The sequence below is a fragment of the Miniopterus natalensis genome, chromosome X (assembly GCF_054644295.1).
Source record: "Miniopterus natalensis isolate mMinNat1 chromosome X, mMinNat1.hap1, whole genome shotgun sequence".
Classification (NCBI taxonomy): Eukaryota; Metazoa; Chordata; class Mammalia; order Chiroptera; family Miniopteridae; genus Miniopterus; species Miniopterus natalensis.
Window position 1 is genome coordinate 24,699,023 of NC_142103.1, and position 12,456 is coordinate 24,711,478.

Below are 12,456 nucleotides of genomic sequence, written 5' to 3' on the forward strand. Positions count from 1 at the left end.
AGACCCTAGCTCAGGGTTTAGACCCTGAGAAGTATGGGGTCTAAATCCCAAGGCAGGCTTCCCCACCCAGAGCACCAGAGCTGGGAAGAGGCACCCACGTAATAACATCTGGCTGTGAAAATAAGCACATATTCAGTCTGGCAGGTAAAGAGAGGAGTGTGCTAGAAAAACAGGCACGCTTTTAAAGGGCTAACACACAAAATTTCGCTCACAGTCACTCACCCTGGGCTCTGGGAGGGAGGGTGTACCAAACTAGAGCAGCATGGGGAGAGTCTGGGGTTTATGGCTCTGGGGAGAGAGCTGAAGGGACAGTCACCAGGACCCCTGTGCTGAGTCCTTCTCGCATACCACATACGCCATCTTTCTGGGGTAGATCATGCCCCTCTATGTGGCATCAGCCTGAGGGGAACCAATAGTCCCACCCTTTGGATTGCCTCTCACCCCACCCTGCAGAGTTTACACCGTGCTGAGGAGTCAGCTGCCTTGGCCAGGATGTAGAAGTCTGGGAAGACTTAGGGGTTGTCAACAACAGAGTGGTATGGCTTTGGGGCAGGGGCCAATCCCCCCAGTCTCAGTGAACATGACTGGCCCTTCCCCCCCAGGAGATATCACTAGCCCCACCCTCCAGGCTCTCAGTGGTCCCACCTGCCCAGTGACTCGACCCTGCTGAATAGTTGGCAAAATTCAGAACAGGCTGAGTTGTGTGGCTATGAGGAAGGGCCACACCCCACACCTTCCCTGAAGCCTGACCGATACCTCCCACTCACAGGATTCACAAGCTTCATCCTCCCTACTCCTGGAGGCTCCACCTTGCTGAGCTTGGGTTCCTCCCAGCAGAAACAAGGACAAACTGAGTTGTGTGGCTCTAGGACAGGGGTCATTTTTCCCTCATATGCCCAACCAGTGCAGAGCCCTCCCTAGAGCTGTTTGGGCCCAATAAACTCTGGTGGCCTCACCCTGATGATTCCCTGACACCTGGACCCAATACAAAGGTGTGTGTTCACACAGCGGGTGGCAGCTAGACTTGGTGTAAACAGGGACATATGCTGAGTGCCCTAATATCCAGCACTAATAACGAGCTTGAACCTATACCAATCTGATGAACACCACTTGCTCCTACCTGGTGACTCACTGAGAACCTACCTCAAGAAACTTGAGTACTGCCAGAGGCTCTTTCAGTGACTAAGCCTAACAGGCAGCAAGCAGGTGGAGGCAGGTGGAGGTGGATTTGGGGATGCCTTCAAACTTTTGCTGACCTGCCCCTGGGCTCATTCTGACCTGGCCCTGGCAAAAGCTGGCCTTAGTGTGCAGCTTGGTACTTCCCATGTGTACCCAGGTCCAGCAGAGGCAATCACAAACTGTGGATTGCTTGTAGTTTCAGGGCCAGTCACAGACAGTGTTTGTCATTGGTATGTACCAGAGTCCCTACCACAAGCCCCAGAATCAACACACTCAGTGGCCAACTTCAGGAAGCCCCAGAGAAGGACCCAATAAGCTTCACAAGTAGCATGTCTAAAGAGATATCATGACAGGCACAAGACCCTGCCGAGATAAATTCCACTTTGTGTGGTCAGCACCTGCAGAGCAGCTTGCATGCTGTGGTTGGCATTGAGCCTCACAGTTAGTAAGCCTCAGGGTCAATCCCACACACAAACAGGCCAATAGCAATCAAGACTCAATTACAACAGGAGGGCACACATAACCTACACAAGAGGCATTCCTGCAATACCCAGATCAGGTGATCAAGAAGACTGTACCACTGGACCCCACAGGACACCTACTACATAAGGCCATCCTATCAAGACTAGGAGTCATAGCAGATCAATCTAATATATAGACACAAACACAAAGAAGCAGCCGAAATAGGGAGACAAAGAAACATGCCCCAAATGAAGAATGAGGAAAATCTCCAGAAAAAGTGTTAAATAAAATGGAGGCAAGCAATTTATCAGATATAGAGATCAAAGCAATGGTTATAAAGATGCTCAAAAGCATGAAAAATAACATGGAAACAGTAAGAAGAGAACAGTCAGAAATGAAGAATACACGGGTAGGAATAAACACTAGGTTGGAGGAAGCAGATAATCATATCATTGATTTGGAAGATAAGTTAGAAAAAAAAACCACTTAATCATAGCAGCAAATGAAAAAGAATTTAAAAAAATGAGGATAGCTTAAGGAACCTTTGGGACAACATGAGGCATGACAACATCCACATCATAGGGATACCAGAAAAAGGAGAGTAAGGGATTGAAGATCTATTTGAAGAATTAATGACTAAAACTTCCCTAATCTGGTGAAGGAAAAAGACACACGAGTCCAGAAAGCACAGAGAGTCACAAGCAAAATGAATCTAAAGAGGCACACACCAAGACACATCATAATTAATATGGCAAAGGTTAGGACAAAGAGAGAATCTTAATAGCAGAAACAAAAAGACAGTTACCTACAAGGGAGTTCCCATAAAACTGTCAGTGGATTTCTCAATGGAAACATTTCATGCCAAAAGGGACTGGCATGAAATATTCAAAGTGATGAAAACAGGGTCCTACAACCAAGACTACTTTACCCAGTAAGGCTATCATTTAAAATTGAAGGAGAAATAAACAGCTTCACAGACAAGAAAAAGTTAAATGAGTTTGATACCATGAAACCAGCATTACAAAAAACATTAAGGGGCCTTACTGAAGAAAAAGAAGAAAAAGAGGAGGAGGAGTAGGAGGGGAAGGAGAAAGAAGAACAGAGGGACATAGTTAAAAGAATAAAATGGCAATAAATACATACCTATCAATAATCACTTTAAATGTAAATGGCTTACATGCTCCAATAAAAAGACATAAGGTAGCCCAGCAGGGTATGGCTCAGGAGTTGAGCATTGACCTAAGATCCAGGAGATAGCGGTTCAATTCCCAGTCAGGGCACATGCCTGGGTTGCAGGCTGAATCCACAGTCAGGGGCATGCAGGAGGCAGCCAATCATGACAACTCTCTCATCATTGATGTTTCTCTTTCTCACCCCTCTCCCTTCCTCTCTCTGAAATCAATAAAGATATAGTTTTAAAAAAAGACATAGGGTAGCTGAATGGATAAGAAATCAAGACCCATATATATGCTGTCTACAAGAGACCCATTTCAGAACAAAAGATACATACAGACTAAAAGTGAAGGGATGGAAAAAGATACTTTATGTAAATGGAAAGGGGGAAAAAGCTGGGGTAGCAATACTTATATTTGACAAAATAGACTTTAAAACAAAGGTTATAGTAAGAGACAAAGACACTACATATTGAGGAAGGGAGCAATCCAACAAGAGAATATAACCCTTGTAAACATATATGCACCCAACATAGAAACACCTAAAAATGTAAAGCAAATGTTGATGAACATAAAGGGAGATATTAACAATAATGCAGTCATAGTAGGGGACTTTAACACCCTATTGACATCAATGGATAGATCTTCCAGACAAAAAAATCAACAAGGAAACAGCGGACATAAATGACACACTATATCAGATGGATTTAATTGATATCTTCAGAGCATTTCACTCTAAAGAAACAGAATAAACATTCTCTTCAAGTGTGCATGGAACATTTTCTAGGATATACCACATGTTAGGACATGAAATAAGTCTCAATAAATTTAAGAAGATTGAAATCATATAAAGCATCTTCTCTGACCTTAATGGTATGAAACTAAAAATCAATCATAAGAAAAAAACTGAAAAACACACAAAGACATAAAGTCTAAATAACAAGTTACTAAAAAATAAATTGGATAAAAATGAGATCAAGAAAGAAATCAAATGATACCTTGAAACAAATAAAAATGAGAACACGACAACCCAAAAGCTATGGAACAAGGTGAAAGCAGTCCTTAGAGAGGAATTCATAGCATTACAGGCCAACTTCAAGAAACAAGAAAAATCTCAAATAAACAATCTAACTTTACACTTGAAGGAACTTAAAAAAGAACAAACAAAGCCCAAAGTGAGTAAGGGGGAGAAAATAATAAAGATCAGAGCAGAAATAAATGATATGCAGTCTAAAAAAGCAATACAAAAGATCATTGAAACCAAGACCTGGTTTTGAAAAGATAAACAAGATTGACAAATCTTTGTTCAGACTAATCAAGAAAAAAGAAGAGGAACCAAATAAAATTGGAAATGAAAGAGAAGTAACAATTGACACAACAGAAACACAAAGGATTATAAGAATATATTATGAACAACTATGTGCCAAAAAAAATTGGACAATCTGGATGGAATGGATAAGTTCCTAGAAACATACAATCTTCCAAACTGAATAAGGAAGAATCAGAGAATCTGGAGAGGTTACACCTACTGAAATTGAAGCAGTAACCAAAAAACTCCCAACAAACACAAGTCCTGGACTGGGTGGATTCACAGGTGAATCTTACCATTCAAAGAGCTAACACTTATCCAGACACTTATTCCAAAAAATTCAAGAGGAGGGAAGACTCCCAAGCTCATTTTATGAGGCCAGCATTATCATAATTCCAAAACCAGATAAAGACACTACAAAGACAGAAAATTATAAGACAATATCCCTGATGAACATAGATGCTAAAATTGTCAACAAAATACAGGATCCAGCAATACAACCAAAAGACCATATGCCATGATCAAGTGGGATTTATTCCAGGGATGTAAGGTTGGAACAAGATCGGCAAATCAAAAGTGATAAAACACATAAACAAAATAAAGAATAAAAACCACATGATCATATCAATGGATGCAGAAAAAGCATTTGATAAAACCCAGCATCTTATTACATCACACAGAATTTTCTATAACACTTTGTGCTACAACCTGTGTTAAATCTTTTGATTATGAGATTACTAATTGCAAGACTGTAGAGAAAAATTTGATCTTCTGAAAAATCCCTCTCTTTAGAGTCTATGCTTATCTTTATACAGCTACTTGTCTTCTTTTTGCAGAAATGTCTTTAATAAAGATTTCTCGGTTAAAAAAAAAAAAACTGTCAGCAAAGTGGGAATAGAGTGATCATACTTCAATGTAATAAAGGCCATATATGACAAACTCACAGCCAACATCATACTCAATGGCCAATACTACAAGCGTTTCCCTTAAAATTGGGAATAAGACAAGGATATCTGCTTTCACCACTCTTACTCAACATAGTACTGGAAGTCATGGCCACAGCAATCAGACAAGAAGAAGAAATAAAAGGCATCCAAATTGGAATGGAAAAAGGAAAACTGTCATTATTTGCAGATGACATGATACTATATACAGAGAACCCTAAAGATTCCACCAAAAAACTTCTAGAACTGATAAACGAATTCAGTAAAGTAGCAGGATACAAAATAAATATCCCAAAATTTTTATACACCAATAATGAACTTTCAGAAAGGGAAACTAAGAAAACCATTTACAATTGCATCAAAGAAAAAACAAAACCTAGGAATAAATTTAACCAAAGATGTAAAAGATCTATACTACTAAAATTGTAAGACACTTAAGAAAGAAACTGAAGAAAATACAAATAAGTAGAAACATGTAACGTGTTCATGAATAAGAATTAACTTCATTAAAATGTCCGTACTACCCAAAGCAATCTGTAGATTCAGTGCAATTCCTGTCAAGATACCAATGGCATATTTCACAGAACTAGAACAAATATTCCAAAAATTTATATGGAAACACAAAAGACCCCAAATAGCCACAGCAATCTTGAGAAAGAAGAACAAAGTGGGAGGAATCACGCTACCTGATATCAAACTATAATACAAGGCCATAGTTATCAAAACAGCATGGTATTGGCATAAAAACAGACATATAGATCAATGTAACAGAATAGAGAGCCCAGAAATAAACCTATGCCTCTATGGTCAATTAATATTTGACAAAGGAGGCAAAAACATACAGTGGGGTAAAGATAACCTAGTCAATAAATGGTGTTGGGAAAATTGGACAGATACTTGCAAAAAAATGAAACTAGAGAACCTTCTTACATCATACACAAGAATAAACTCAAAATTAATTGAAGACTTAAATGTTAGACTCAAAACCATAAAAATCTTAGGAGAAAACATAGGCAGTAAAATCTCATACATTTCTCATAGCAATATTTTTTTTCTGATATATCGCCTCAGGCAAGGGGGAAAAACAAAAACATAAACAAATGGGTCTACATCAAACTAAAAATTTTTGCACAGCACATGAAACCATCTGCAAAATGAAAAGTCAACCCACTGAATGGGAGAACATATTCACTGATATATCTGATAAGAGGTTAATATCCAAAAATTATAAAGAGGTCTTTAAACTCAACACCAAAAAAACAATCTAATTAAAAATAGGCAAAGGACCTGAATAGACACTTCTCCAAAGAGTACATACAGATGGCAAATAATCATGAAAAGATGCTCAATGTCACTAATTATCAGAGAAATGCAAATTAAAACCACGATGAGGTACATTCTGACAAAACTCAAGCCCCTCAGCAACTACACTTCTGGAAATATATCCGAAGAAACTTGAAACACTGATCCGAAAGAATACTTGCACTCTTATGTTCATTGCAGCGTTATTTACAGTAGCCAAGATTTGGAAGCAGCCCAAGTGCCCATCAGTAGATGAAGGGATAAAAAAAGCTGTGGTACATTTACACCATAGAATACTACTCAGTCATAAAAAATAAAAAATAAAAAAATAAAGAAATCTTACCTTATGCAACAGCGTGGATGGACCTGAAGAGTATTATGCTAAGTGAAATAAGCCAATCAGAGAAAGACAAATGCCATATGATTTTACATATACATGGAATCCAATGAACAAAATAAACTAATAAACAAAATAGAAATAGATTCATTGGTACAGAGAAGATACTGACAGCTGTCAGAAGGGAGAGGGGGTTGCAGGGCTGGGTGAAAAAGGTGAAGGGATTAAGCAAATGAATGAATGAATGAATGAATGAATGAATGAATGAATGAATGAATGAATGAATAATTCAAGACCCCACCAAGAGAATCAATACAGGTCCTCTGAAGGAATCACAAATATTTCTGTTACATACCTCAACTTGCTGGCAGATTTGTATTAGCTTGGCCATTTGATTTTCTAATTCGCTGTTACGCTTAACTAGGTTGGTGAGGTTCATCTCTAGAGTTTGCTGTCATCGCAGAGTGTGTAGCAAGAGGGAAAAGGGTAAGAGGGGAAAAAAAGAACAAACATTTAATGAGCTTGAGAACCAATATCATGAGGAGATCAGTCAGTCAGTTGGCAAATACACTATTTCAAAGATTCACTGAGCATTTGCTCTGGGCTAAGCGCTCTTCTAGGTGCTACTTAATAATGTTGTACATTTGGTACATTATCATTGTCGGGGAAAGTTGACATTCATGACTTTGTGGATGTAGGAATTTACTGACATTAAAACAACTTTGGCCTGGCTAGCACGGCTCAGCGGTTGAGTATCGACCTAGGATACAGGAGATCAGGGTTCAATTCCTGGTCAGGGCACATGCCCGGGTTGTTGGCGCGATCCCCAGTGGGGGGCGTGCAGGAGACAGCTGATCAATGACTCTCTCATCATCAATGTTTCTCTCTCTCTCCCTCTCCCTTCCTCTCTCTGAAATCAATAAAGACATATTTTTTAAAAAAAAGAAAGAAATGAAAAACCACTTTGTTTTCTGTAATATTTTTAACTTTTAAAAGTATTTCATAGTCAACATTTCATTTTACCCTCATAGTATACCTGTGACATAGGGAGAGCATGTATTATTATCTCTTTTACAGATGAGTAGAATAAGAAAACTATAATTTATTGAATGATTACTACTTGCCACACACTATGCTAGACATTTTCATATATATCATTGAATAATCATAACAACCCATGAAGTAGGAGATGTCAACATTTTACAGATGAGAAAACTGAGCTTCAGAGTGGGGGTAAAGTGTTTTTGCACAGTCATATAATTAGTATATGACAAAGCTAAGGCTGGAACTCAGTCTGTAGACTTCAGTCAAAGCTTTGCTCCAGAATTCCATTATTTTTTGTGGGTTTTTTTTGTTGTTGTTGTTGATAACATTTATATTTATCAGTAGATTCCTTCAGGAAAAAAAGATGGTATTTTAAGTGTGGGAGTCATCAAAATCTAGCAACATATCTCAATTTCCCTTCTTCAGCACTAAGGAAGAGCCCATGGAGATAGGCCATCCATTGCTTATCACTGCTTATTTCTATATAGATCCTTTTAGGTACACATTAGAAGCACTTTGCAAATCTGTTTAATATAACATAGTTCAAAAGTACTCAGAACTCAGCATAGTTTCAGTTGAGCAAGCTACTCTCTTCCATTCCTTATATAAAAAAAATAGAATGTTATTCACTCTAGATTGATAATGAGCTTTTTATTCCTTCCCATTCCCAAATCTTCAGCTCTGGTGGCTGCTTCTACCTCAGGATATCCACTCCTCTCTCACCCACAAAGTCTGTTCCAAATGCAATAGCCCAACTTTCTGGCCCTTGTTCTGCTATCATTTTCTCCCTTGGTTGTGTTCATTGGTTCATTGCTGTCTCTATAGTTTTTATGGTTTGTAGCTCAAAGTTCATGTTTTTGGCAGGGGTTTGGGGGGTGAGCAAGGGGGAGTGGGGAAAGGGGAGAGGACTCATGTACTTGGCCCCTTGTCTACTAAGGAGCTGTTGCTTTTTAGAATCCTTGGCACTGTCCAATGAATCTATCCCAAAAGATGCATTCCTCTGTATATGTGTATTTCTAGGACAGGCAGTTTGATTTCCCTTGTTCTCAAACTGGATTATGAGAACCAGCTTAATTTTTGCTTCCCTTTTTGCCAGATCTCTCTTGGTTTCTTTGGCTTTGTTCCCATGGAAGTGACTTCTCAAAATTTATTCCATTTGTTATGATTTGGGCACAGTTTCTCCCCTGGCCTTTTTAAACTTCATGACCATCTCAAATGTGGCCTTCTTAGCATGGACAGACAGTGAAGAAGGAAAAAAGAAGCGTAGCAATCATTGATTTAGGCATGATCTCTAAGCTAAGTAGATGTCAGAGGAAAAAAAGAAGTGACAGTTCAGAGATTTAATACAAAAGGTATCGAACACCTACTCTGTTCAAGGGGCAGTGACTTTGGAGATAAAGAAGTGAGATTAAGATGGTCTTGAAGGATAAGTAGGATTTTAATAGACAGAGATGGAGTGGGGCAGAGTGTTCCAGGCACTAGGAGTAACATGACAGAAGTAAAAGGGAATAAAGTACAGGACACGTTCAGAGAAGAGACTTGGAGTTTGGCTAGAACAGAAGGTACAAGAGAGTAGTGGGGGGCAAGGCTGGAATGGAGATCAAGGCTCTGTTATGAAGGTCTTAAATGCCTAGGTGAGGAGTTTTTACCTCTTTTTTTAAGCAGTGGGGACTTACCAAAGGCTTCTGAGTAAGATAATGATATAATCAGGGCTGCAGTTATGAGATCAAGCTACCAGCAATATGTGGGGCAGACTGAAACAGGGAAGCCTGGGGACAGGGACACTGGTTAGGAGGAAGTTGCAGTTTTCAAGGCAGTTGGGAATGCAGGTCTGGGCCAACCTAATATGATAATTGAGAGAAACATGTTTCAATCAAGGATTTGTCATTGTCATATATGCAGAGAGTGCAAGAAAGGTCACTGGTGATCTTTGAAAAAATGAGTTTCAGTAGACTTTTGGAAGCAGATGCCAAACTCTACAGGGTTAAATATGGAGGTAGTGATAAAGTAGAGGCTCCAAAACTGGGCTCCTCTTAAAATGTTTGACAGTAAAATGAATATGACAGAGTTGTAATTTGATGAAAAGGTCCAGCTTAAGTTAGAGAGTGGGCATTGGTAATGGATCCAATCAGTTTGTGATTACCCCTAGCAGAGTAATCCGATCCTAGATCAATGGAAACCCAATGTATCACAAATGGCTACATCAGCATATTAGGTAAACTTAATGTAGAGTGATAAACTCAGAATGGATATAATATTAGAAACCTGTGTTTCAAACTACAATATGGTTCGATTCAAACATAGGATGCCATGAGGAGAATGTTTTCTAACAAGTACATGCAACCTGTTGCAACACTTGTCATGAAACTGACATCTTATAAATTATTCATAGTGCAGAACAGGACTAAGATCCCTGTCGTGTGTTCCTCATTTATGGCCCAGAGCTGAGACTCATAGCTTCCGTAAAGCCACTGAAAACAAAAATTAGGTCTGAGCACATAATTTGGGGTCTGATTATGGACCTTGGGCTACCATCACAAAATTATGGCAAATGGATATTTTGTTTGGTCCCCCTAGCAATTTGCAGAAGGCCAGCACATTTTTACAACAGACAACTACAACTGACAAGATGACTCTAATTTCAACCTGACTTCATTAATATGAAAATGCTTTGAAAAATAAATCTTTGGTTAATAAAAACACCATCTGTTGATGGCTTTTTGCCACTGTTTTCTTGTATTATGAGAGATAATTTGAGGAAAACACTGAGCATTTACTTACTAACTTCCTACTCATTTACAAGGAATTAAAATCTCCTCTGACACTGGAATTGATTCTCAATAATGAACATATGCACAGGGAAAGGGAGAACTGATGCAATTATGCAGTCTATTTCCTCACCCTTACTTCTCATGCCTAGTACTAATGAACCATTTAGAACTAGATATTCTGGGCCACTCTAGGTTTTACTGATTTAGCCAAGTAATTATCTTGTTTATACTTTGGTTGATTAAACAAAAAGAATATGTGTATATGTAAGTACGTCTACACACATGCACACATATGTATACACAAAATCTTATATAAAACTAAAAATGTATCTTTATTGTTTGTTTGGCTTTGAAAATTTTGCTCTTTTCTTGTGCAGTCCTGTTAATGACTGGGCCAGGCTCCCTCTGTCTAAGCCTAGTTAATGCAGTTTTCTCAGAACAGTTGAACCATGACGGTGAGAGAGAGCCAAAGTGGCAGGGAGATTGGAATGGAGATATCTGCTGGGAGGAAACAGGGACAGGAGGTTGGCAAGGGTAGCAGGATGAAGCTCCCATTTCCTGCTGCAGGAGGTTACCTCTAGGTTCTCTGTGCTTTCTCTGTGTGAGGGCTAGAGAAGCCATTTGAGCTACGAAACACACTCCCTTCCCCTCCAGATGACTACATCATTAGCGGTCTCACAAAATTGTACATATGACTAAACCACACAAAGTGAGGAGAAGATTAGGTTTATTTGCATAACTGAGATTTTAAAAGGCCCAAGTTAGCTAAATTGGTAGTCTCCTACATGGATGCAATTTTTACCCAAGTTCCACTTCATTTGTGTCATATAGACTCTGCCTCTTTGTCTTCTTTTGTACCCTTCCCAAAGAGGAAAATGTTTTGCCACTTCTGAGAAAGCCATGCACAAGCTATTCTTTTTCCAGACGGCATGCCATAAAAAGAAACAGCTTTTCTAAACCTCTCAAGTAATTGCTGTTTTTCATTTTTTTCAGTTCTCTAGACACAGGTTATTTCTGGCTACTTTCTCATTGGCTCCCTCAAGAAACCTAACTATACATCAAAACATCAGCTTTTCATTAAAGCCAGAGCGATTCCCCTGATGGCATACACTTGATGATGATCTCCATTTGTCATGCTCTATGAAGGCAAATGTATTCACACACTATGAGCACACTTACAGATACCTACCTGAAACAGCAAGACTTGAAGCCTAAAAAGGGGTGGAGCTTTCTGTCCTATGGAAACATGTACTTTCACCACCAAGTATCTGTATGCTCTCTGGCTTTCAAAAAGGTACAAGGGGTCAAATCCCACCAGAGTTGATTTTTTTAAAAACTTTTTTTTTTCAATCCTCACCGGAGGATATGTTTTTTTAATTGATTTTAGAGAGAGAGGAGGGAGGAGACAGAATGAGAGAAACAGAAACATCAATGTGAGAGAGAAACATGGATCATTGCCTCCCATAAGCTCCCCGAATGGGGATCAAACCTAAAACTTAGTTATGTGCCCTGACCGGGAACCAAACCCACAACCTTTTATTGTGCACAGGATGATACTCCAACCAAATGATCTGCTTGGCCAGGGCCCACCAGTCAATTTTCTAAATTATATCTTTATTGAGTTCAGAGAGAGGAAGGAAGAGGGAGAGAGGGAGATAGAAACATCAATGATGAGAGAATCATTGATAGGCTGCTTCCTGCACGCCCCTGACTAGGGATCAAGCCCGCAACCCAGGCATATGCCCTGACCGGGAATCGAACCATGATCTCCTGGATCACAGGTCAGTGCTCAACCACTGAGTCACACCTGGCCGGGCCCACCAGTCAATTTTTTTAAAAATAAAATAAAAGGTACAAGGGGGACATTATCTAAACCTAAACAAGATCTCAACTGTTTTGATGTATGTGGGAACTGAACCTTGGAAGGGTAGAAAGA

The 12,456-nt window shown here is 39.3% G+C and overlaps 1 protein-coding gene across 3 annotated transcripts in view; it reads right to left on the reverse strand.

Annotated features, from left to right (window-relative positions):
• MID2 (midline 2) overlaps positions 1-12,456 on the reverse strand; it is an 88,398-nt gene that overhangs the window by 54,980 nt on the left and 20,962 nt on the right. For 2 of the 3 annotated variants that reach the window (XM_016198494.2, XM_016198475.2), the window contains exon 3: positions 7,061-7,156. The exons of the other annotated variant lie outside the window; for it this stretch is intronic. In XM_016198494.2, coding sequence (XP_016053980.2) covers positions 7,061-7,156 — 96 coding nt within the window. The remainder of the gene's footprint in view (positions 1-7,060; positions 7,157-12,456) is intronic. 3 annotated transcript variants of the gene reach the window in all.